Below are 23,835 nucleotides of genomic sequence, written 5' to 3'. Positions count from 1 at the left end.
GAAACAGGCATGTCACTATGAATGTGTCACTAAAAACCGTTACATTATGTGTTTCCCTCGCCCAAACGTCCTCTGAATTCATCAGTTTTGCAGCTAAATCTTTTTCTGATCTCATACTGTTTTCTACTCCCAGTTTAGAGGTCTTATTTTGTATTAGTCTGAGGGTGTCTTTTGGAACTTCCAAAACTTTTAAAACACAATCGGGTCTTTGTTCAGCTTTCTGATGTGTATGTAATAGTTTTACCATCCTGAATGAGCATTTGGTAAACATTATGGAATAATTTGGCGAAAAGTTCGGTAGTTTTTTGTCAAACCTAGCCTAAGCTAAGCATAATTTCGGTTATTTTATTCACGATAAAATACCAAATAAACAGCAGCTCAGCTCGTCTTTGTACGAACCTCTAACACCATTTCACTAACACCATTTCACTAACACCATTTCACTAACACCATTTCACTAACACCATTTCACTAACACCATTTCACTAACACCATTTCACCTCTAACGACTAACACCATTTCACTATTTCACTGTTTCAGAGATAAAGTCCGACTTTGTGCTGCCAGTAGTACTGATACAACTACAAGGAGACTTGCTGGATACCTCTACTCCAAACTTAGCCCAGATAAAGTTCGAGGACTTCACTGTCTCGTGGACCAAGTACGATATTGAACTTGTAATTTAGTAATTTGTAATTTAGTAATTGATGATGAAGCAACGAGTTTCTTTCGGAGAGTTTCACATAATATAATATAATATATCGGAATGGTTAAACATTAAACATGATATGTATCATGAAATTACAAAATTATAATATAAAATAGCATAATATAAATATGTACAGCAAATCAAAACAAACATAATAAAAAATGGGCTGAAATACATATAATATGCAAAAAAGCGTGGGTCAGTGATACAAGTACAGAGGATAACTTTCAAAACACGAGTTTTATGGCCTGTAGTCGTTGAGTTACAGAAAACAGTGTTGCAGTCTGATTAGCAGATCACTTACGAACTTTTGATTAAATTCCATAGTCAAAAGTTCGTATGTGCTGCTCTTAATCTCTTAGTGCTCCTTCATCACAATTAAATTAAATGCGGATTGCGGATGAGTTATCTTGTAACATTTTTTTCTGCATATGCAGGCAATATCAATTAAATAATGACCGGCCCTTCTTTTGCCTTCTTTATTTTGTTACAGGTCGTTGAAATTAACGGAATATTAATTACTGCCGGATTATATCTGCACATTGGTGTCCTCGATCAAACCAAATATTGTCAAATAACAATAATAATTCTACCAAATTTCCTGCAAAATGTTTTTCTAGAAACTACTTTTCTCCTCAATTTCGGTCACTATGAGCCAATAAAATTATTTACATTTTTGGTAATTAGCTAATTACGTAATTATCCAATTGACTGATTATCTGACGGGAAAAGTTTTTCTCATTGATACGATAAACATTCACAGCGTTCGACGATGTTCACAACCTAAGATATTCTACAAACAAAAAAGGCGGAAAAAGTGGTAAAAAGTGGCCCAAAGCAAAAGCTTTCTCTGTTCCTGTACTAATGAGCGTACTGCCCTATTGTTACTTTTTACAACACTTTTAGATATTGTGTCAAAGCTGTCATGGCAGCTTGGTAAAAACTGGGTACAAACAAATTTAGAGATTGAAAATATGTTAAAAGAGTAATGCTGTTATGTAATCTCTGGTGGTGTGTATAATAGACACTATACAGTGTACTGTGTATGTATCAAATACCAATATTGAGTGCTTATCACGTCTGGCTGGCTGCAACATATTATGACCTTAAGGCCTCAACATAATTGAGGCCTTAAATTATAAGTTACTTGCTTACACGTTCTTCATGTCTTATTTGCACCTGCTAGAAGAACGGGTAATCCAACAGCTTTAAATATTCAAAATGAATAATATTTATCATGAATTTCAAGAAAGAATATGTGTCAAAAAACTGATATCTGATATTATTGACGTTAAGCAAATGGGTTATCAGTTTTCAAAATAGAACTGCCAAATTTAATATACACAAAAGCAAAAGATAATATCTAGTAAGCCTAGTAAGAAATACGTTATCAGTATAATATGTATCTGTCATTGCTCTAATTGGACGATTGCCAATAGGTCATGGGTTTATTGACTAGCAGGCACACTAACAAAATGTGCATTGTCAATTAATGTAAATTGGAACTACAACAGCTCGTGAGTAATAAAATCTGCTCTACCGTCTTTTATCTATTACAGTAGAACAGGAAATGATGAAATAGTGGAAATCGGGTAAGTCACTACCGGGGCAGTTTTACATGGAACGTTAAACATATCCGTGTTAAACGCGTAGACAATGCAAACATTTCAATGCAAACAATAAAACAATTTACTCACTTTAGTCATGATGTATTATAGTTAAGATATAATTAGATGATATTACAGTTAGCGGGAGTTTTAGCTTATACACATAATGTGTTACAATGATTTACAGTTACAATATTGAATGCCTCCATTATACTCATGGCCAACTCAACCATCCCCTGTCATCCTACCCTTATTGTAAAACCTTCCATGAGGATAATTGTAGCTTTACGCAGTGTAATACACATTAACCTTGTGAGTTATTTGTTGTCTAAAACTTAACAATCGTGTAATGCATAGAATATAAACTTCAGAATATATATAAATATGGCCCAGAGTAAATGACTACCCTGTATATCGGACGATTAGGTAAGGTGATAGGATATGGGACACACTTAACTACCGCCCCTATCCTTAAGAAAACTAGAGAGTCCAACAGAGTAAAAACGACAAAGAGGGCGAATAATAACGTCAACACAAAAGTTGGTAAAACGGTCATACATCCGTATCCCGATGGCACTGTCGCGGCACTCTGGTGGCACTCTGGTGGCACTCTGGTGGCACTCTGGTGGCACTCTGGCGGCACTCTGGTGGCACTCTGGTGGCACTCTGGTGGCACTCTGGCGGCACTCTGGCGGCATAGTGCCAACTTTCGATCAATGTTCGTTCAAAAGCATAAGTCATAAGACAATCATTATACCTTCATTATTATCTTTTCACAATAACCACGGTGTCATAAAAGTATGACCCTTTATTTACTAGCCTTGTCGGAACCAGGAGGTGACTGGGACATGATTTCAGGCCTGACCGTGACCGGGACCGGGATACAAAATGTGACTTGACCGGGACCGGGACCGGGACTGAGATTCAAAGAGATTATCAATTTACCGAGACCGGGATGAAAAATGTGACTTGACCGGGACCGGGACCGGGACTGGGATAGCTCAAAATTGCCAATCCCGGTACCGGGTCCCGGTACCGGGAATTCCGGTCGATTACTGGTTAATTCATGATCATAATTTATTACTCAAACTTGTTTAGCAATTTTAAACATTGTTGTATTTGGCTCAGAGGATGGTTAAAGATGAAATTCACAATGAATGAAAGGAAAAACTTAAAATCGCAGTGAATGAAATTATGTAAAAGATCCCGGTCAAAATCCCGGCAAATTTGAGTGATTGACCGGGACCGGGACCGGGACCGGGACCGGGACCAAGAATCCCGAATTAACCGGACCGGGACCGGGACCGGGATCATAAATAAATAAATCAGCATTTGACCGGGACCGGGACCGGGACCGGGATAGCTCAAAATTGCCAATCCCGGTCACCTCCTGGTCGGAACCTTGTGACTTTGTGATCTACAATCCTGATCTGGTGACGTATCATAGTGCCGCCATAGTGCCGCGACAGTGCCGCGACAGTGCCGCGACAGTGCCACGAGAGTGCCGCGACAGTGCCGTCGGGATCCGGAATCCGGATGTATGACCGGTAAAACTGTTAACCTCTGTAGTTGATAAAGTAGTGATGAAGGTAATTGTCGAGGTGCAATACAATCGGTCTAAATAAACACTTAATAATTCTTTAGAAAGGAGAATAAAGTAAAATAATTAATGTAAAATCCGGATTGGAGTATTATTTATGAGTCGCATTGTTGTAATGTATTCTGGGTAAAATTATCTTTTACCCAGTATTTTAGTATTAAAATACTTTCAACACTACTATATAACAAATAATTTGAGATCATGAATACGATGTAGTTACATTGAAACGTCGAGTAATCTCCTTTCCCTAATAAGAGCATTTTTACTTGTCGCAACAACCGGGATAAAGATAATTTTACCCAGAATACATAAAATAATTAAATTACACTATGAAATTATTGAAAACGCACTGCGAATCATGTAAATGTTACACCATGTGTGATGTGATACCTGAAGCCTCATTTAACACCTCTAAAATTGAAAGCCCCAAAATGGATCGTGAGTAGTCACTATGAATTATACTTGCAGCATCAGTAATAAGGACATAGCACACAAAGTTCATTCTGAAACTGGTGAGGCTGATTTGTTAAAACCAAAGCAAACAAAAAATAAGAGGATAGCTAACAAAAGTTATAAAATGTATCTGAAAAATTGAAACCTTGTTAGTTGAAGTCCAATAATTGGACTTCAACTAACAAGGTTTCAACAGCATGAGATAAGTGGGAACAAACGGACGAATGGACTTAGTTCATTCGTCCGTTTGTTCCCACTTATCTCATGCTGTTCAACCATGTACATATTAATGAGAACTAATCGAGACAATTGATCAGTGTTTAGCTGATCTCCGACCCAATTGTTAGTTTATGGTAGTTTACTGTCAAACCAGTTACAAAGCAGCAGATGAAAAAATGGCGGGACTCTGCATCAGACATACTGAGCTACTGGTCAGTGAAATAGTCTTATGGGAAGCTTTGCATGGTAGAGCACAGCTAGGCCGACCGAAAAAAAGCTATTTGTATACGTTACTGAATACTGAAGGAAGTTGGGACAAACTCTAAAGAGGAACTGTGAACCCTGATGCGGGACAGAGATAATATATGGAGGCCGGAGGGGGTTATCTGGCGTAATAGGACTTAGTTTGACCTTGTCGTAGTAGTAGTAGTGAGGGCGTGAAGTTAAGTAACTGGTTTTAATAGGACTTAGTTTTGACCTTGTCGTAGTAGTAGTAGTAGTCAGGGCGTGAAGTTAAGTAACTGGTTTTAATAGGACTTAGTTTTGACCTTGTCGTAGTAGTAGTAGTAGTCAGGGCGTGAAGTTAAGTAACTGGTTTTAATAGGACTTAGTTTTGACCTTGTCGTAGTAGTAGTAGTAGTCAGGGCGTGAAGTTAAGTAACTGGTTTTAATAGGACTTAGTTTTGACCTTGTCGTAGTAGCAGTAGCTTAGTAGTCAGGGCGTGAAGTTAAGTATCTGGTTTTACCCGTCATGTAACCAGTTCCTTAGAGCTACAAGGTCTCCAAATAGGCCAAATACCAAACCATGCCCGACTGGATCCGACTGAACCGGATTTTTGTCGGTTCCCGATAATGTGATACAGTGTGAATAATAAGTTATGATATATTTACACGGTGATTGTGCATTACTAATTACTAAAGAGCTATTAACTATACTTCAAAGTTAAGGGAGATTGTTAATAGCTATGATTATTTCATACCCATAACCGAAGATTACTTATTTATTGTTAATTTTTTTCCCTACTCTTGCCGAAGGCAAAAAGATCGTAGGGAATAAGTAATCGGGTTTGGACATATGAGGTGGCCCGATGGACCTGCGATGATGACAAAAGTCTGCTCCTTCGCAATATAGACCACTCCCCTATAATTATGTGTATAGGAAGCGTCTGTTATGCTGCGCGCGACGCTAGCCATGTGTTAATTAATTACAGTGAAATTCCTCCTTCGCAAAGTTATTTTCCGCAATTTTCTGGATTCATTTATTGTTGATGCGCGGCGCTGCGTTGGTCAAATAAATCGTCAATTTTTGCCATGCACGAATCCCACTCATTTATAAAAAACATAGTATGTAAATATGGTGCACTTTTTTCCAGTCACACTTTTCACTCCAAAGAATCAATGAGTTAATGGTACAAGTACATCGTAGGGAAAATTGATCGTGCGTGGTTTAACCGCGGCGAAATTCTTGTTTTAAACTTCTATTCAAGATTTTCAGAAAACCACGAATTGGCTCAATTAAAGTGAATTTTTAATGAAGATGATTACAGAAAACCTCAATAGTTGTTTAGCGATATCTCACTCAACCAACTCATTAAACTTCACATTTTACAGGGTAGGAGAAATTAAAGACCTTTACATCACCCTACACAAGCTGAACATTGTGGACATGTTACAACCACCAGACTCTCCTGCAAAATACCTCTTTAAAAGTAGACACAGAGCCAGATTACCTGCCAGTATCTCTACTACCAGCAACCTGCTGTTTAGTACACCTTCTAAACGAAGACATAGTGAGTATGACCTATTTAATCTTGGTGTTTCGTTTGGTTAATATGTCTCAAGATGATTGGCGAGAAAATAATTTCGAATCCAATTTTATTCACTTAATCTTGCGGCATAAAACTGGACTTTTAAATGTCAGCCCTAACGGTTAGGGCATAACCTCATCATTGGTCCCAAATTTTAACGTCTCTCATTAGTATCAGTGCGTCCTTTTAGCTACTTAGTTTCTCTCTCAAAGTTTTAATTCAAACCCAGTTACAGTTGAAATATTGATACTTTATTACTGATACTTTATTACTGCTCGCTTTTAATCCGTACACAAAACGCTGACTGGTGACCGGAAGGATCTTGCATTTATATTTGTGATGTTTCCGGAGTAAAAACGTAATTTTTTCCATCGCCTAAAAAGGCAATAGATGGTTAGAAGTGGTAGGATTTGAGAATGGGTATAGTGGGTATAGGTTTTTCGTCGTGTCACAAAGCAAAACATGCATTAACCTCCGCAAACACGTGCTCCTTTACAAATTATCACTTGATGGTCGCGCGCGCATTTTACAATGCTTTTATGTCAAGGTGTACTCTATACCAAGAATCGAGCTAATAAATCGTGTACGTCGCGCATGTATATCTCTTTTCGCTATTATACATTTTGATTCGCATTGATATTTGTCGTTTAAGCTTTCGTTAACTTCATGCGATACAAACTTCTCATTTTGTTGTGGGTGCTTGGTGCAACCCGATATTAGTAATCCGTTATGTTGTTGTATAAATTATGATGTTATGACTATCATGTTGAACATGATTGCCAATAGATTGATTCATTATATTTAGACGAAATGAACGATACATTTTATTATGATTCACATTGTATTAACTACCACAGATTTGATTGGGTGACATCTGTCCGACAGTCGAATTACCGGTTTCGGACAAGAGTCGCTGTCAGATAGGAGTCGTTTTTGGCGACATCTGTCCAACTTTCGGATCACATTTGCAATTTCGGATCACGTTCGTATTTCACAAGCTCACGTGTAATCTTGTGACGTTGCTCCTACAGTCCTAATATAATGCTGATTTGATCCATTGAGATCTGATCCATCGATACGTGATTGACTATTTGAGGACAGGATCATGCTAGCCGTACACTAACAAGCTGTAACAAGCTGCCAATCACATCACAGCCTACATTACACACAGGAGAGCGGTATGGAGATCAGTTATTTATATAACATTTAAACTATTGTCCAATTTTTGACATCAAATGAAAATAAACTATGGTAGAGTTCAGCTCAGGCTTCGCAATAAAACTGGACTGTTAAATGTCAGCCCTAACGGTTAGGGCAATAACCTCAATCATTGGTCCCCAAATTTTAACTCTCCTCATTAAATCATGCGTCCTTTTAGCTACTAATTTTCTCTCTCAAAGTTTAATTAAAACCCAGTTACAGTTAAATATTGATACTTTTATTACTGATACTTTATTACTGCTCGCTTTAAAACCTTACACAAAACGCTGACTGGTGACCGGAAGGATCTTGCATTTATATTTGGGATGTTTCCGGGGTAAAAACGTTATTTTAAAGGTTTGTTTTGGTCCGTGAATTTCCCACATAATCATGCGGTCACACTAAAAAATGTATGCTCAGGTACGCGCGCTGACATTTTGTCATTAAAATGTTGGCTTCAAATTATTGTCAGCATAGCGCGCACTACCGTTTCGCCGCCGCATGCTGAGCTGCGCTTGCTTTGATCATAGATGCCTATGGGATATATCTATAATTATTAACAATTTAGAAAAGTCTCTGGTCTCTAAGATGAGGCAAGGTGAAGTACAATGTGATCAATACGACCCAAACCTAAGAATGCAATAAAAACGAGCTACTGTCACGATACCATGTTGATCATACTTCTCTTTACATTCTAAGAATGTGTTACGGAAGACTGAGCCCAGTATGAATATGATGCATCTGTAAAATTTATCAAACGACTCACAGAAGTCATCTATCAACATGATAAAACCTTGCCAAGTTTTGATTATACAGAAATAAAACAAGTAAAAGCAGAAATCAAGAATGACAAAGAGAAAAGAAATCTGATCCTTTGACCAAACGATATTTCGAAGCAACTCAATATAAGGGAGCATCATCGTGGTTGACAGCCTTGCCACTTAACAACTTTATTCTATTATTATACTTTTAGATATAATTGGTGCATTCCAGGCATACCCGAATTCTGTGGTTGTTTGTTTGTGGGTCATTCACAAACAAAGGATGAGAAAATAATGACATTGTCCATATTCTATCCTGTAAAAAGGGAGACTATGTTTCGATTAGTCATAACTCCTTAAGAGATACCATTTCAATTTTCATACTTTATTTACTTATTCACTAAGAATGTGTTACCACCCCCAGGCGAGAGTCCGCAAATGTCACCCTACAAAAAAGAGAGCGATATGAAAGCTCTTGTCAGTATACGAATAGCAGATAACGTTGCAGAAGAAGAGGTACCTCTTATATCTATTAAACACCGCTCGCATTTGTTACCGAGCTGCGACAACAAAACTGAAAAGCTTAGAATTAATTGAACTACAAATAATTAAGCCGTTGAAATTTTGACACAGTTCATATACTTTAACGAATATACCACAATATATCCTTATACTTAATCTGGGGACTTGTGTTGAATGCTATTTTAAACACTCTAGCAGTTAGCACTGAATCACACTAAACTGATAATGTAAAAGTGCATACCTATCCGTAGGGAGGTACGGACGGCAAATGTGTGGTAGTTGATCTGAACTGCGTTGACGTTACAGTGAACCTGCAGACTTGGGTCATGCTGCTAGACTTCATGACCCTTTCACCTACTGTCAACGAAAAAGTGATTCGAGGTTCTCAAGCTGTTACCGACTTTCTGAATGATATGAGTGACCCTAACAGAGTCAGCGACCTGGATGTAAGCAAGGCGTTACTCTCTAAATCTGCTTGACTTTTGTTAACTTTATCATTTAACTTTGTTAAATTTATGATTATATTCATTTTTACATGTTTAGTCTGTGCAGTCAATAACTTTAGAATAAATGTGGCTGATTTCTCCGGAGGATCTTCATTAATTACCCGGATTAATAGCAAGAAATATCCCAGGACTCGTCAATAGAGGAGGAGAAGCAAAGTCAGACGACAGTTTGTGTTACAATGAAGGAACTGAATATTACCCTCAATAAACGAGAGTACCCTCTAGCTGTCTGCCTAATCGAGGGTATCGCTCTTAAACTTACTCTCGACTCTAATCAGGTAACTACTCTTTGACTTTCTCTTTCTCTTTCTCCTGGTCATCACCTACCACTACTTTTCACTTATTTAGCCGGTAATAAATAGTTTTGACCCTGATTATGGAATTATTTAAATTAAGCTACAATGATTTCTAAACGCCCTGTATATACAGGTTGAATGTCAGGGGAGGATGTCAGGGCTAGCTGTGAAGGATCTCAGTCCATCTGCTGGTCTCTACAAAGACAAATTCATTGTCCTGGGAAACGAGGTCCTACAGGTAAGTTCAGGGTCAGACAAGAAGATATTGAGCTAATTGTCTGTCTTATCATTCGATAATGCACGTGACGAAGGAGGCAGTAATCTCTGTTAATTTAAACCTTCCCAACATCTCAGTTCGACTTCAAAAAGTACAAGATAGAGGATGGTGAGTTAGCACGAGGGTACGACAGTTCACTTCTCCTCCACATGAGTGCTATACGTTACGTGCACACTAAGCGGTTCCTGGCTGAAACTCTCGCTTTTCTGGACCATTTCATCGTCCTGGACACTTCTTTACAGGTGATATATAGCGTCCTGGACACTTCTTTACAGGTGATATATAGCGTCCTGGACACTTCTTTACAGGTGATATATAGCGTCCTGGACACTTCTTTACAGGTGATATATAGCGTCCTGGACACTTCTTTACAGGTGATATATAGCGTCCTGGACACTTCTTTACAGGTGATATATAGCGTCCTGGACACTTCTTTACAGGTGATATATAGCGTCCTGGACACTTCTTTACAGGTGATATATAGCGTCCTGGACACTTCTTTACAGGTGATATATAGCGTCCTGGACACTTCTTTACAGGTGATATATTGTCCTGGACACTTCTTTACAGGTGATATATAGCGTCCTGGACACTTCTTTACAGGTGATATATAGCGTCCTGGACACTTCTTTACAGGTGATATATAGCGTCCTGGACACTTCTTTACAGGTGATATATTGTCGTCCTGGACACTTCTTTACAGGTGATATATAGCGTCCTGGACACTTCTTTACAGGTGATATATATTGTTTCATCGTCCTGGACACTTCTTTACAGGTGATATATTGTTTCATCGTCCTGGACACTTCTTTACAGGTGATATATTGTTTCATCGTCCTGGACACTTCTTTACAGGTGATATATTGTTGAATCGTCCTGGACACTTCTTTACGGGTGATATATTGTTTCATCGTCCTGGACACTTCTTTACAGGTGATATATTGTTTCATCGTCCTGGACACTTCTTTACAGGTGATATATTGTTGAATCGTCCTGGACACTTCTTTACAGGTGATATATTGTCCTGGACACTTCTTTACAGGTGATATATTGTCCTGGACACTTCTTTACAGGTGATATATAGCGTCCTGGACACTTCTTTACAGGTGATATATAGCGTCCTGGACACTTCTTTACAGGTGATATAAAGTTAATCGTTCAGAAGATGATATAATTAATGAGCATAAAGCATTCTTACTTAAACATCGTATTAAATTTGATGAAGATAATAGCAAATTACCTTATTTATATATTACACCAAAACAGCATAAAAAGCCAGTTGGAGTTAGATATATAACGTCTGGTAGTGGAAGTAGTTTACAACAATTATCAGTCTATCTTAGCATTTGTATTAAATCTATGCTTCACTCAGCTAAAAATAAATCTATATATGATAATAAATTTCACGTTAGAAATGATTATTTTGTTATTGATAATAATGAGCCTATCTTAGATTTTCTTAGTTATGATAATACCCAGAAAGGTTTAAAGTCTGTCAGTACTTATGATTTTTCAACTTTATATACATCTATTCCTCATATTCAATTGAAGGATAATCTTCGTATGTTTGTAGAAAGAGTATTTGATTTTAAAGATAAGTCTTATATTATTCCTAATCTTTATACTAAGAAGGCCTATTTCTCTGATAATGTTAGTAAAAATAAAGTTCATTTTTCTAAAGATACACTTTTGGAATGTCTTAATTATTTGATTGATAATTCTTATGTTACTTATCAGGGTCAAATTTATAGACAAGTTATTGGAATACCAATGGGTACCAATGCAGCACCACAAATAGCTAATGTTTATTTACATGTTTACGAATATAAATATATTAAACTTTTGATAGAACAAGGGGATACAGAAAATCTAAAAAGATTAAAAGACACATTTCGTTATCAAGATGATTTGATAGTTTTTAATGATTTCAATTTATTACAGAATGTATTAGAAGATATTTATCCTAAGGAAATGATAGTAAATAATACTAATATTTCGGCTCGTAAATGTTGCTATCTAGACTTAAACATTAGTATTTATCAAGGAAAGTTTAGAGTGACGTTATATGATAAAAGAAAAGATTATAATTTTAAAGTTATATCTTATCCTTTTTTGGATGGAAACGTTCCAAATAATTTGTCTTATGGAATATTTATTTCTCAATTAGTACGATTAGCCAGAATTAATTCGACACTGAAGGGTTTCAAAAATTGTGTTACCGAACTTTTAGGTAAATTGGTTGCGCAAGGATTTAAGTTAGCTGCTTTGCGCAACAAGTTTGTCAAGTTTTATAAATCAAGATTAAATATTTGGGGTAAATATGGTAGTGATATTTATGATGAATTTATTGAAATGTTTCAATCACCTAATATTATTTTGTAATTTGTATCGACATATATTGTTTTTCAGTTATATTAGTTACCTAATATCTATTAATTATTCTAGTATTTGTGATTAATTTGTATTGATTTATTATTTGTGACTTATAAATTAGTAACCATTATTTTACCGTCTAAAAAATTTTTTTGTCAAAAATTAATTTTATGAAGGAGTAAGTTGACAAAAGATGCGCATTCGTATATTCATTTATTGCATGTTTAATTTGTTTTTTGTGTTTAATTTACGATTATTTGCATTTGAGATTCTGCGATTAAATTTATTTTGTTGATTGTAATGTTGTGATATTGCATAATTTATTGTAAATGTAATATATGTTTCAGAAAATTATGTAATGTAATGCGATGGAGGTTCTTTAAGCAGGCAATTCCAGTCCAAACCCTGGAAACATGACATAAAGGATTTGTTTTACTTGTTGCATGAAAAGCACTAATATAGCGTCCTGGACACTTCTTTACAGGTGATATATAGCGTCCTGGACACTTCTTTACAGGTGATATATAGCGTCCTGGACACTTCTTTACAGGTGATATATAGCGTCCTGGACACTTCTTTACAGGTGATATATAGCGTCCTGGACACTTCTTTACAGGTGATATATTGTCGTCCTGGACACTTCTTTACAGGTGATATATAGCGTCCTGGACACTTCTTTACAGGTGATATATTGTTTCATCGTCCTGGACACTTCTTTACAGGTGATATATTGTTTCATCGTCCTGGACACTTCTTTACAGGTGATATATTGTTGAATCGTCCTGGACACTTCTTTACAGGTGATATATTGTTGAATCGTCCTGGACACTTCTTTACAGGTGATATATTGTTTCATCGTCCTGGACACTTCTTTACAGGTGATATATTGTTTCATCGTCCTGGACACTTCTTTACAGGTGATATATTGTTGAATCGTCCTGGACACTTCTTTACAGGTGATATATTGTCCTGGACACTTCTTTACAGGTGATATATTGTCCTGGACACTTCTTTACAGGTGATATATAGCGTCCTGGACACTTCTTTACAGGTGATATATAGCGTCCTGGACACTTCTTTACAGGTGATATATAGCGTCCTGGACACTTCTTTACAGGTGATATATAGCGTCCTGGACACTTCTTTACAGGTGATATATAGCGTCCTGGACACTTCTTTACAGGTGATATATAGCGTCCTGGACACTTCTTTACAGGTGATATATAGCGTCCTGGACACTTCTTTACAGGTGATATATAGCGTCCTGGACACTTCTTTACAGGTGATATATAGCGTCCTGGACACTTCTTTACAGGTGATATATAGCGTCCTGGACACTTCTTTACAGGTGATATGTAGCGTCCTGGACACTTCTTTACAGGTGATATATAGCGTCCTGGACACTTCTTTACAGGTGATATATAGCGTCCTGGACACTTCTTTACAGGTGATATATAGCGTCCTGGACACTTCTTTACAGGTGATATATAGCGTCCTGGACACTTCTTTACAGGTGATATATAGCGTCCTGGACACTTCTTTACAGGTGATATATTGTCCTGGACACTTCTTTACAGGTGATATATTGTTGAATCTACTGAGCTGACAACTAACTTTGTTGAGTTTTTTTTTAAAACCTATAAAAAACTACCTTCATTTCCTGTCACATTGAACGAGTTTTAATGGATATGTCAATATCTCGTTGTGATCACGTAACAACACTGATAAACCCACCAGGTAAACAGAACAGCAGTGATAACAGGAACATACCAAGCAGTGGTCCCTAAGCATGGTCACAGGATCCTGCTAGACATCCAGATGAGCAGCCCGGTAGTGGTAGTACCGGTTACACCTTCCAGCGCCCACGTGCTGGTCGGGTATCCCGGCAACATCGCTGTCTCCAACTCATTCAGGTGTGTGGTGTTATGTGGTGTTATGTGGTGTTATGTGGTGCCATGTGGTGTTATGTGGTGTTATGTGGTGTTATGTGGTGTTATGTGGTGTTATGTGGTGTTATGTGGTGCTATGTGGTGTTATGTGGTGTTATGTAATGTTATGTGGTGTAATGTGGTGCTATGTGATGTTATGTGGTGCTATGTGGTGTTATGTGATGTTATGTGATGTTATGTGGTGTTATGTGGTGTTATGTGGTGTTATGTGGTGTTATGTGATGTTATGTAGTGTTATGTGATGTTATGTGGTGTTATGTGGTGTAATGTGATGGTATGTGGTGTTATGTGATGTAATGTGGTGTTATGTGATGTTATGTGGTGTTATGTGGTGTTATGTGGTGTTATGTAGTGTTATGTGGTGTTATGTGGTGTTATGTGGTGTTATGTGATGTTGTGTGGTGTTATGTGGTGTTATGTGGTGATATGTGGTGTTATGTGGTGTTTTGTGGTGTTATGTGGTGTTATGTGGTGTTATGTGATGTAATGTGGTGTTATGTGATGTTATGTGGTGTTATGTGGTGCTATGTGGTGTTATGTGGTGTTTTGTGGTGTTATGTGATGTTATGTGGTGTTTGTTATGTAAGACTTGAATTGAAGATTTACTCACAGCTCCTTGTATTGTCTTCTCGTGAACAATGCGAGGAGCAAATTTCTAATACTATGTAAATAGGTTTGCAACAACAGAAGAAACACTAGCCAGTACTGTAGAATCTGGAAGAGAAAGAAACAGTAAGCCATGTCTTCTTGACTGCCTGGATATCAAGCTCAGGTAACCAGGGGGGACAAATTTTTTAAATTCATTGAACCAAGCGCGACACATCGTCTTTCGACAGTCTAAATTGTTTCGTTATTCCAAAATTTAGTCTCAGAAACAACTTTGAGTTCTATTTTAGTGTTGTTAAAACTATGCCAATTAAGATACAACAATTACTGTACCTAAACTCTCTATCAAAACTGGGGAATTGGCTGTTCATTTTTTTTTTTTTTTTTTATCTAGACACTTATTTTACTTCGGTGTATTCCAACAGCCACAATGTTACACAAGTGCAACCAGCCAATTACAGGAAGCCGAAGGATCTTTTTGGCCAGTGACGGTTAAGGTAGTGTGTACCATACTTTCTTCGTCCGAGACTTTGCTGCAATGTGCAGCTCCTCATTTAACCCTCACACCCGATTTCTCGAGTATTCGGCTGAGTAGACCGGGGGGCTGCATAGACCACTCATGATCCTTAGCTGAACGTCGACGACGCTCACCCCACGACCAGGCAGTCAGTGGGTTTCGAACTCGCAACCTAACGATTGTAAGACACGCGTTCTAACCAACTGCGCTACCTGGCCATATTCGTGGTTTTTTTGGCATATCAACTACACAAACTGGTTCATTGCTAATCGAACGGGATTGTTTTACTTTTCATAAAAGAGCTGGTGATAGGAGGCATTTCAATAGTCAAAACAACCAGAGACAGGAACTGATTACACAATGTTAGGTGAACTGTTTATTAAACAAAACAGTACATTTTACTTGCATGAGATCATGGTATCAGCCAATCAGCTCGTTGGAAAATGTTGTTGTAGCTGGGTCATTAGCAAGTAAACACGAGGGTCGATTGTTTGTAAAACCAAATATGTACTTCGAATCGCTAATTGGGATCATGACTGATCATTTGAGGTAATTTTGAGGTAAATCCAGGGAGGGGGAATGTATACTAATCCCCCTAGAAAATATCTGGGGGATTTCCCCCTATCCCCCCTCATGGTCCTACGACTTACACCAATGATTCTCACTTTTAATCACAGCTTAAATATCATCTATTTCATTTTAATTTCCAAATTCTAATTATCACAACTGTATGTTATAATTTATAATGGGAGTTTCACTCTGCAATCGTTAACACTCTCCACTCACAGTGACATGGACGTGGTATCAGGAGTGTGGGATAGCAGTGAGATTAAACACGTGACCTCACTACTGAACGAGAAGTGTTTGCTGACCCTGGAAGTGAGGCGGAACTTGGACAGTTCCTTCAACCACAGTTCACCTAACTTGTGTGTTCGAGGGGAACTCAGCACTACTGGTATTAGGTAAGTAATTTGGTAATTTGGTAATTTGGTAATTAGGTAAGTAGGTAAGTAGGTAAATAAAATAAAAAGAGCGTCTTTCATTTGTCGCAATACACGGAATCATCAGAAATTTCCATCAGAAACATCACAATAATGCAACTAATAAACTTTAAACAATGTTCCAATCCGGATATTACACTTGAATAATATGGCTGTATGCTCATTGTTCACAAACTCTTATAAACGATTGAAGCATGAACAATTAGATATTATCGCTACAAATCGCAGCATCTGTGATTTAAAACGTGAATGATATAAATAAAACTTGACCGGTTTAAGGACCTCTCATAAAGGACCTGTAGTTGTGAAACACCTAAACGAACATGTCAACGGTTTACTGTGCAGCTTTAGAAAGCCCAATATCTCCTAAAGGTCGTGGTGTTGCTACCTCTTAATTTCATGCTGCGACCCCATTGTTTTAATCCTTAAATAACCATGGCCTCGTGGTAGGGCCTCTTGGTAGGGCCAAGGAACCATGACCTCTGTCACAATGTTCATGTATAAAATATACATGAGAATCTGGACATTGATCTAGGTGCCTGGTTTGTGTTGTGGCCCTGGTTAGACAAATTATGTGTCTTTAACAGGCACATACAGTATTACAATTAACAACAATTAAGTCCATTCGCCGACAACACTCACTGGGTGCACCTTGGCAAGGAGCCAGGGATCTGGGTTCCAAACACCTCTAATTTAGAAGTTCAAACTACCTGTGACCTGTCAATGTTGTTCAGTAAGATGTGGTTGCTTAATTACGATTGGAGATAAGTTGCAAATATCCTCGTCAGCTACAAATGTCCGTCCCAAAACATTAGCAAACATTTTCAGGATCACCGAATCTGACCTGGCTAAAGTTAAAGGTTTTCTGAGCTACAATCTGTCAGAAGATATCGGAGAGTTCGTTATATCACGTGAACACATCACGGATACAGTAAACGTACACAAGTAATATTGCTATCTTATACCAACTATTTAAGTAATATTGCTATCTTATACCAACTATTTAAAGGATCTCTTACTTTGTTACAATTAAAATAATTCTTTCATACATTTTTCCGGTTAATAAGTAACTTCAACCCACAACTTAATCTCACTATCTCAGATTGGATCTGGACGGAACAAGATGTTGGTTAGATGTAGACATTGCTATTAAATTAGACAATGTTAGTATTGAGCTGCTTCACAGGAAGACCGATCACTCACTTGCCAAGTAAGTTATCGGTAGATACTTAATTTAGGAATATCAGGATTGTCTTTATCAAGCAATTAACAAATTGCCTGATTTGTTATCGAGACCAAATTTGGATATTTCCCTTTTTATTCTATTTTAAAATTTTAATTTGTAAAAGCATCAGCAAACAACATGAGAACTCAGATAAAACCCTGCTAATAACCCCAGGTTCGACCTGACAACATCAGTGCTGGCATTCCAGACATACTCCAACAAGCACAGTGTAGTGAAGCTAACCTCCAGACTGTTAACTGTACAAGACACACGACCGGCTAGTGGCAACTCTTTTCCTCTTGTTGTTACTCACCGGGACAGCTTTCAACCAGAGTCTCTTCAAGTAGAGGTAACCATGACTCTTACCATGGTAACCATGGTAACCATGGTAACCATGGTAACCATGACCGGCTCTTAACAGGCTTTTTGTCTACTCTTACTGGCCTTACTAAACTGGTTACTAACCAGTTTATTGCCGAGTTTAAACCAGAATTTTACCAGTATTAATTACCAGTATTAATTACCTGTACAACTTTGCTGCCCCCAATTATTATTGTACACCTTCCTATTACAGGTAAACATGCGGAACACCCCAGAGAAGAAACACTGGAGTTTCGTTTTGAACAAGGTAAAAGTACACGGAGTAATGGACTTCCTGACCCTAGTCAAGGTGTTCATTACGAGCGATGTTAGTTCTCCCGAGAGGCTCCTTAAGGAGCACATATCAGGGCTCCCCCCTGTGGCTCCTGCTCCTGTCAAGGAGGTGGATAAGAGAGACTTTGATATCAACGTGTCTGTTATCAGCACCGAGCTAGGTGGGTTTATTGTAAATTATATTAATTCTCAAGGTATCACTTCTGAAACATTTTGGATCGTGCTAAAGCTTTGTTCTTTATTATCCTGACACCGTTATCACGTGACAACTGCCGAGTCTTGACACTGTTGTTTTCCAGTTCTCCCGGAATCGTGCTCCCAACCGGACAGTCAGGCTGTGGTCCTGCAGCTGACAACCGTCATCGTCCTCCGACAACAGTTCTATACCCGACCTAAACTTAGCGTCACTTTCGAGGATGTTCAGGTGTGTTAACTTGCGTCTTTTCAGGGGCTCACACCTTCGTTAAACTCTATTACATTTTTGATTTCTCCTACCCTTTTTCTACCGTACCCCTCAAATCCACCTCCTCATTCAGATGTTCTCCTGCACCTGCGGAAGTCCTGACACAGCCCTGTCTATAGTAGATGTGGGGGCCATGTCTGTGGAGCTGAGACACGATCTGGGCAGCAGCAGGAGTCTGAGGAGTGGGGCCCTGCTGGAGTCTACACAGGTAAAAGAGAGGAGCCCTGGCAATATGAGAATTAACTGTGACCAATCTCATAGGGCTTAACATTTGCCCTTTTGAAATATACTATTTTAGATTACTTTCTTGCTTTAGAATTCAGTTAAACAGATACCGACAAAAATGCATTATAAATGAACAAAAATTCCCAAATTGTTCTCACTCACCGTCCCTCACTACCCCTCACTCCCAGCCCCTCCTCACTACCCCTCCTCAGTCGTCAGCGCTGGAGCTTCAGTTAGAGGATCTGAACACGAAACTAAGTTACCAGGACGCTCTGCTCTTCTACAACATTGTGGAGTCTGTTAAGAGACAACTACACACTGCTGTGGTTATTGCCACTGATCTGGATACCCCGCTCACCGGTAACGGAGTTGTTATTGTATTAAGATGATAACAGTATACTTACATAATAATTATTTATAAATAACACAGTGCTTTCCTGGATCGGTGTGCTGGGGCAGTTTTATTTAATTTAGGTTATAAATGTTATAGTTTACTTCTACACGCAAGATTTGATTATTCTCGTTATCTGTATTGATCTTGTAGTAGCAATAGTATAAATATCTCCGGGATTTCGACGCGGGATCATATTATCACTCAGCCCGGCCCGCTGTTAGATAAACATCTTAAGGTGATATCATCCCGCCCCGGAAATTTGTATAAACCCGGCCCGCTTTTTAGTCGTAACTGATGTTTATCATTCAATTCTCCGACTTACAATAATCAATGATACTGCTGATTAGAACTCGATAATAGTAGAACAGTTAGACGCGCGATCACGTGGGCGCGTCAAGTGCGTACCACGTGCCACCAATAGCATACGCCGAGTCTATACCACGTGACACGAAAGCGCACCACGTGATATGAAACATCGTAACCGTCCACTTCTTTTACACGCAAATTCCTGGGAACGTTGCCAAAGCAGCTAATTCTTGGAATTTCTCCAACGCGTGGCGTGAGAAGTTGGCGACTAGCCAGCTACCCTTGTCCGTGCCCTAAAAATAGTATTGTTTTGCTTGCTCTCCTTCCAGCTCTTGTTCCTGCTAACGTTCAAGCTATTGCTCTCCACTATATCGGTTTGACATTCAGATTGATGAACTGCTTTCCAATCGTGTTCCGGACAGTACAGTTAGAGTCAACAACTGGGCTCTAAACAAATTTAATTCTTGGCTTCAGTCATCCAGATTTGCTCGTGACTTCAATGACTTTGACCAAATTCCTGTTCACTCTCTTCTAAAGTATAAATCCCTTGTCGAAATCGCCGGAGATAATTATAATCCATAAACACTTCACGCTCAGGGCTAAATAAATGTAATCCCTCAGCTGGCGCTTCGGGATTACATATTAACACAAAACTCGTGCGCTGCGCGCACTCGTATGTGTTTATCAGATCATCCCGCTAGCGCGGGATGATCTGTTATATAAACCCTTTGCGTGGCGGGTTTATGTTATTGTAACTACGTGTATCCTCCAGATGTACCATCAGACCATATGGTTACGATTGATGAGGTTGCCATAGAAACAAGTGAAGAGTCTTCAGATACCCCCGACAACAAGGTTAACCTTGTAGGAGTTGAAGTGAGTATTCTACTATTACAGGCCTCTAGGTCGCGGATAGAATATTGGCAGTCGGTATATGATCGCAACTAGCTGCTAAGTGGCTTCTCAACTTTCAGTTTATGATTTCTAAATCTCGTGAATAATAGGCAAGGTGACCTGGAGTTGGAATTCTTTGCACGGTATTCCTAATTCACGAATTATGCGCGCAACGGCTACCAACCAACACAAATGTTTAACTAATTCTGCGAAAAGTTCTAACAGTAACCACAGTAACCACAGTAACCACAGTAACCAACCCCGCCCCCAGGTGAAGTGTAACTCAGTGTCTCTGTGTGTGATAGACGACTACGGTGACAGAGACATCCCTCTCCTCAGAGTACTGCTAGCAGGACTACATATGTGGTACGATATGAAGGACGTCTCCTCTCTCTCCAATACGCTTGGTGTCGACTACTACAACTCGTAAGATTCTTCCATTCACTAGGAGATCTAGGCAGGGGTGATGTTCTTAATTTTAAGTAGCACCATTTATCTTGCTTGTTTGCAACATAATAGGAAGTGAGGAGCATTATAAATTTCAATTATCAAGCTCCACATAATGGAATAACTATAATGTATTAATTTCAGGTACGTTTCCGGGTGGGAGCCGCTAGTTGAACCCTGGAAAGTGGACTTACATTACGTCTCCACTCCTCAATACTCAACTATTAAAGTACGCTAACTTGCAATTTGTTATAAAAGAAATTTTGAACATCAATCAAACTTACCTTAATGGTTTTATTGAAATTTTCAAGTTAAGGTGGAATATATTTACTTAAAAGTGTGTTTGAACTAACCCACTCCCCGGACAGATGGACGCCGCGTCTGCCCTGAACCTGAACCTAACACACTCGTTCTACAAGCTAGCTCTAACCACAGTGGAGAGACTGAAACCTGTGCTGACCCGACAAGTCAGTGTGGACCGTAAAGTGGTCCGCAAACCTTTCATACCCTTCCTGATCAGAAACCAGACTGGGCACGAGTTACGGTTAGTTTTCTTCGGAAACATCACAGAACCAAAAATAATTGTGATTTTTATGACCGTTACGATGGACCTAAGTTTCACGTAGTTGGGTACAATGGATACAATAATCCGCCTAAGTCAAGCAAGCACTATTTATTATTCTGCAATAAATCTGTTCACTCCAAGATAAGCCAGACCCTTGTCTCTTCAGGTTTGCACGAGAGACGAGAACACATCCACTGAACGACCCCAACCCCTTCTCCTCTGTTCGTCCCCGATGTGTGTTGTCGGAGTGGGTGTCTGTGAGGCACGGAGACGAGGCCATGTTCGCATTCCAGGAGGGTGGCAGAAGGTTACAGCGACACAAGGTCTCTAACGCTCTCCAGAGCCGGTGAGTGGCAATATCAGGATTATAGACTGTATTTAAGGCTTAGCCTTTATATCATGAACAGTTTTCATTTTTCAAGCTTTTCAATTCGGTATTCGATTTCCTGGACTTATTAATAATTGTCCTTCTAATTTAAAGTACAATTTAATATCAATAAAGTGCAATTCTTGTTCAGATCGCTGAGAGTTTCTGTGGGGAACTGGGAGGAGATGACCAACATTTCAGTAGACAAAGTTGGTCGCTTCTTCAGAGACCCCCGGTTTACAGGCGCCAGGTACGGTGGGGACCAGATCAACTCTATCAGGATTGTATACGATCTCATCCTAGAGGAGGGTGCTAGGAAGTGTATCACGGTTCACTCGGGACTCTCACTGAAGAACAGGACAGATCTTCCTGTGGAGGTGTTGTTAGAGAACCCCACCTCTGCTTCCACTCCCTCTCAGCTCCTCCCTCTTCTCTCTGCGGGGGACGAGTGTCATATTCCTGTTGACAAGGTCGACTGGATGATCAGGTGAAATCATCGTGAAATGTGAAGTTACGGTTTTAAAATAATTTGTTTCCCTGTAACTTTTAAAATAAACTATAACGTTGATTATCTTATTTTACTGTATTTTTAGGATTCGTCCCCATGCTATGGGGTACATGTACTCGAGAAGTTTGAAATGGAGAACCTCCCTTACAATGAACGACCTTTACGAGTGTTCATTCGCCAACATATCAGTGAGTAACACACGAGCAGTGACTCAGCTTATTCAGATCAGTTACATCCCAATTTAACCGTCTTTAGACTTTATCCGCGTAGAGAAGGTCATAGTTTACAGCCAGCCTATGGGCTTTTAACCCACCTGAATTCCAGGGTGACAAGCTGTACATAGTAGCAGTGATAGAGCGAGGCAACTACCCGAAGGGGGACTACCTTCCAGGTCATGTGATCTCTCTTGAAACCCCGGTCCGGCTCTGTAACAGTCTCCCTGTCGAGCTCACTTACAAGCTACTCGCTGGAGACACTGAGAAACGAGGTGAATCTTATTTTTGGAAAATATTTCGATTAGAAATGATGAAACGACCAAATGCAGAACTAATCTATCTAATTAAATCCACATAGACTCCACACTAAAAACAAGATGTGACATCCTCGGGCGAACTATTAAAACATCCTATTTTACGAGTATCACCCGTTAATGATTTTAACGAGGTGGATCTTATTTTATCACATTCGTGTGTTTACGCAAGTTACTAGTACTACATAGTTGCGCCTTATCCATATTTGTTTTTAAATTAGTGAAACTGTTCATGAAAGTCGGGTGCTTATGCTTATAGCCTGATGAAACAGATCCGTCTTTAACGTTTGAGTCTCTGTGCGCTTTTTGTTTTTTTATTAATCTGAGATAAGAACATACCTTGAAATTTATTTCATTCTTGGTTGAAATGAGACACGTAATATCAGTTCTCATAAAATACTGAATAAACCGAATAATTTAAATATCAAATACAACACAATATACCTTTAAAACAATAACTCAGGGACGTAAGTAGTAAAACAAATTAAGCCCTAATACTTTCAAGGCCCTACTAGGACGGACTTTATTGCAAGTAGAAACAGTTATGCACGACTCTATTTGTCAGTACTCTAATAATGTCCGTCGACCGTCCATGAAGAACCTCCAAGGTACCATATTTTATGAGAAAAATAAAATCAAAAGTCGATCAATTTTGTATATATCATTTGCAACAAATTCTGTGAAATCGAAATCAAACAACCAACAATTCAGAATACTTTGTTAAATCTTATGACGTACTGTCCACAATCCAGGATATACAAAATAATGCTGTGCTCAGGACCATACTTCAAGTTTAAAGTTCTTTTCTTAGAGTCTTTCTTAGTCAGCTGCTGACTGAGTATCAGATGTGTGGT

At 38.7% G+C, this 23,835-nt stretch overlaps 1 protein-coding gene across 3 annotated transcripts in view; it reads left to right on the top strand.

Moving 5' to 3' along the window:
- The window catches only part of LOC134812141 (intermembrane lipid transfer protein VPS13D-like), a 99,131-nt gene that overhangs the window by 44,276 nt on the left and 31,020 nt on the right, over positions 1–23,835 (top strand). For 2 of the 3 annotated variants that reach the window (XM_063819361.1, XM_063819360.1), the window contains exons 23-47: positions 541–661; positions 6,200–6,378; positions 8,782–8,873; positions 9,131–9,325; positions 9,514–9,663; positions 9,815–9,919; positions 10,036–10,200; positions 14,069–14,244; positions 14,954–15,052; positions 16,192–16,365; positions 17,233–17,349; positions 17,507–17,614; positions 17,804–17,978; positions 18,204–18,444; positions 18,583–18,707; positions 18,820–18,954; positions 19,160–19,331; positions 20,444–20,547; positions 20,837–20,991; positions 21,157–21,241; positions 21,381–21,556; positions 21,744–21,923; positions 22,096–22,431; positions 22,538–22,640; positions 22,777–22,939. In XM_063819361.1, coding sequence (XP_063675431.1) covers positions 541–661; positions 6,200–6,378; positions 8,782–8,873; positions 9,131–9,325; positions 9,514–9,663; positions 9,815–9,919; positions 10,036–10,200; positions 14,069–14,244; positions 14,954–15,052; positions 16,192–16,365; positions 17,233–17,349; positions 17,507–17,614; positions 17,804–17,978; positions 18,204–18,444; positions 18,583–18,707; positions 18,820–18,954; positions 19,160–19,331; positions 20,444–20,547; positions 20,837–20,991; positions 21,157–21,241; positions 21,381–21,556; positions 21,744–21,923; positions 22,096–22,431; positions 22,538–22,640; positions 22,777–22,939 — 3,831 coding nt within the window. The remainder of the gene's footprint in view (positions 1–540; positions 662–6,199; positions 6,379–8,781; positions 8,874–9,130; positions 9,326–9,513; positions 9,664–9,814; positions 9,920–10,035; positions 10,201–14,068; positions 14,245–14,953; positions 15,053–16,191; positions 16,366–17,232; positions 17,350–17,506; positions 17,615–17,803; positions 17,979–18,203; positions 18,445–18,582; positions 18,708–18,819; positions 18,955–19,159; positions 19,332–20,443; positions 20,548–20,836; positions 20,992–21,156; positions 21,242–21,380; positions 21,557–21,743; positions 21,924–22,095; positions 22,432–22,537; positions 22,641–22,776; positions 22,940–23,835) is intronic. The other variant, XM_063819363.1, reaches the window with a different exon arrangement.

The sequence above is a fragment of the Bolinopsis microptera genome, chromosome 3 (genome assembly GCF_026151205.1).
Source record: "Bolinopsis microptera isolate Bmic1 chromosome 3, MBARI_Bmic_1.0, whole genome shotgun sequence".
Classification (NCBI taxonomy): domain Eukaryota; kingdom Metazoa; phylum Ctenophora; class Tentaculata; order Lobata; family Bolinopsidae; genus Bolinopsis; species Bolinopsis microptera.
The sequence above is the reverse complement of the archived record's forward strand: the minus strand, read 5'-3'. Positions and strand labels throughout refer to the sequence as shown.